Below are 2,500 nucleotides of genomic sequence, written 5' to 3'. Positions count from 1 at the left end.
GTACTTCATTTCCTTTAGTCGCTGAATCTCTAGATCTTGCTGTCTAACCACTTAAACTCCCTCTGTTCACTGTCTTAAGCGCTGACTGGCTGGAAGTACCCCACTGCTCGGCTTGACAGCCTAAGTTTCGTGAAATTGATCAACTTTCCCCTTGATGATGAAGTCTTATCTTCAGAACATGAAGCCACACCAGTGAGCTGGTGACTCATCCCATATGGAATCAAGTCGACCATATATATTTCCCATTTTGTGGATATTATTTCCAATATACCCTTTTGAGCTCTTGATATTTTTTGTTGGTATTTTTGAAGAAGAGATTCAAAGGATTCTAAAGGTCTATTTTGCATTTTTCACAAACATGATCTTTTGTATAAAAATGTATACAAAACAAAGAGCTAATTTTTGGCTGGATCAGTAAATATTTTTAAGATATAAATTAATTTTTACTATTCTAGATTTTTACTTTCTAATTCTGTCTTAGCCGAAAAATCCACCATGGTGGTGGTGGTGGTGATGGCCATGCCCAAATCCGCCACCACCAAAGCCTCCTCCAAATCCGGGGCCAAATCCTCCACCAAATCCGGGGCCAAATCCTCCGCCAAATCCTTGGCCAAATCCTTGGCCAAATCCTCCACCAAATCCTTGGCCAAATCCTCCAAGACCTCCTAATCCTCCCAATCCAAGGAATCTGTTTTGGGGATTGGCCTCAGGGCTGGCATCTGCATCGGGATTGGGCACTGCCACTGGCGTTGGGTCAGGGAAGGCCAGGGCCACAGCCACGAGCACGCTGAGAGCGAGTCCTGCGATAACCTGGAACGAAGGAAATAGGATCTGTTTGAGCTGATGTAAAAAATATACTCAAGTGAAATAAAGAAATAGGATTTGTATGAACTTTTAACTTGTGAGAGGAGATGAAAAATCGTATAATGTATTGAATACTAATAGTCTTAAGTTTAAGTCCCAAGAATAGAATCCAGAGTTGTAACACCTTAAGCTAGTTTACCAAAATAAAAGAAATTGGACCTGATTGAGTTTTATACCTGAGAAGACAAGTGAATGTACTGAAATGGAGATTAAAAGTCTTAAGTTTAAGTCTAGATAGAGTCCAGAGTCAAAATGCCCCAAGCTAGTTCACCAAAGTAAAAAGGAAACTGGATATGTTTGAGCTTATATACTGAAATGCAAGGTATAGGTCTTTAAGTTTTAAGTCCAAATAGAATTCAAGCCAGTTCAATACATAGGAGAGGTCGTACCATCAGTGCACGTGAGGTGCACTGTAAACTTTACTAAAGGTTGTTTGCAGCATCCTTCCTTAGGGCCCCAAGCTGTTTTTACCCACTTTGTAGCCATTTATTTATGCCCATTCATGCTTTATTTCTTCCATCTTGCAGTTTCTGACACATAATCAGGCAAGTGTAATAAGTTCAACAATTCAGTGAATGAATTTCGTAGCCTATTTTATGTTGGGCTTGTTGTTCCAGTAGTCTAGCCTTAAACTGTTTGCTGAAAGTGTCCTAGCGTGGGTTTTATAGCCTAAGCTCAGTGGTCCTCAGCCTTTTTTGGCCATTGCACCCTTTGAAAGTGTCCTAGTGCGGGTTTTATAGCCTAAGCTCAGTGGTTCTCAACCTTTTTTGGCTCATGCACCCTTTGACAATGTCCCAGTGTGGATTTTATAGCCTAAGCTCAGTGGTCTCAACCTTTTTTGGCCATGCACCCTTTGAAAGTGTCCCAGTGTGGGCTTTATAGCCGAAGCTCAATGGTTCTCAACCTTTTTTGGCCCATGCACCCTTTCACCATATGTCAGAATGTTATTCCCCCCACTTTTCCAAAACTGTCTGCCTCAAAAGGTGCATTCCAAATAGTATGCAAATAATACTATAAATCATTGGCCACAATTCCTCCCCTGAAACACTAAATTCCCCCCTGCTTGAGAACCAATGGCTTAATATGATTGAGAGCCACTGGCTTAATAAGTCAGTCAATCAAGCAAGTTCAAGGAAACAAAAGCCTTATTAGGCCAAAGCTGTTGCATCACTAGAGTTTTTCTGTTGTGAATGTGGTAACGTGGGCTATCCTTTCGTTTCCAGTTCTGGAGAAAGGATTTAAACCAGGAAGTACAAGGGAAGGCACGAAAATTCTGAATATTGTAGCAGAGGGGTTACAGACTAGACATTGAAACACTGTAGAGTTTTGACCAATAACTATGAGACTCATAATATGTTGTTTACTTTTGTAAAATTGGTGTTCTCGTTCTGTGCACCCTGCTAAGAAAATAGTTCATGACATCAAAATTGTTCTTGTCATAATCAAGGGGTGACCTCAGCTTGATTTGGTCTCTGTATTCAGAATGATACAGCTTTCAAATCTGATTATATATTTTTCTTATTTGTATAAACTATCTTATGGCTGGTATATTTCATGGGTCAAAAAACAGTAAATTATTATAAGCGCCATGATGGATACTGATTATCAAATTCATAGGACTTGAATGTGTTACAGT

General features: G+C 40.0%; 1 protein-coding gene across 1 annotated transcript in view; it reads right to left on the bottom strand.

Moving 5' to 3' along the window:
• Positions 1–323: 323 nt before the first annotated feature.
• The window catches only part of LOC136833921 (eggshell protein 1-like), a 4,669-nt gene continuing 2,492 nt past the window's right edge, over positions 324–2,500 (bottom strand). Inside the window, exon 2 of the mRNA XM_067096202.1 lies at positions 324–810. Coding sequence (XP_066952303.1) covers positions 478–810 — 333 coding nt within the window. The 3' untranslated portion in view covers positions 324–477. The remainder of the gene's footprint in view (positions 811–2,500) is intronic.

This window comes from Macrobrachium rosenbergii, chromosome 52 (assembly GCF_040412425.1).
Source record: "Macrobrachium rosenbergii isolate ZJJX-2024 chromosome 52, ASM4041242v1, whole genome shotgun sequence".
NCBI classification, from domain to species: domain Eukaryota; kingdom Metazoa; phylum Arthropoda; class Malacostraca; order Decapoda; family Palaemonidae; genus Macrobrachium; species Macrobrachium rosenbergii.
This window is presented reverse-complemented; position numbering and strand designations above follow the sequence as displayed.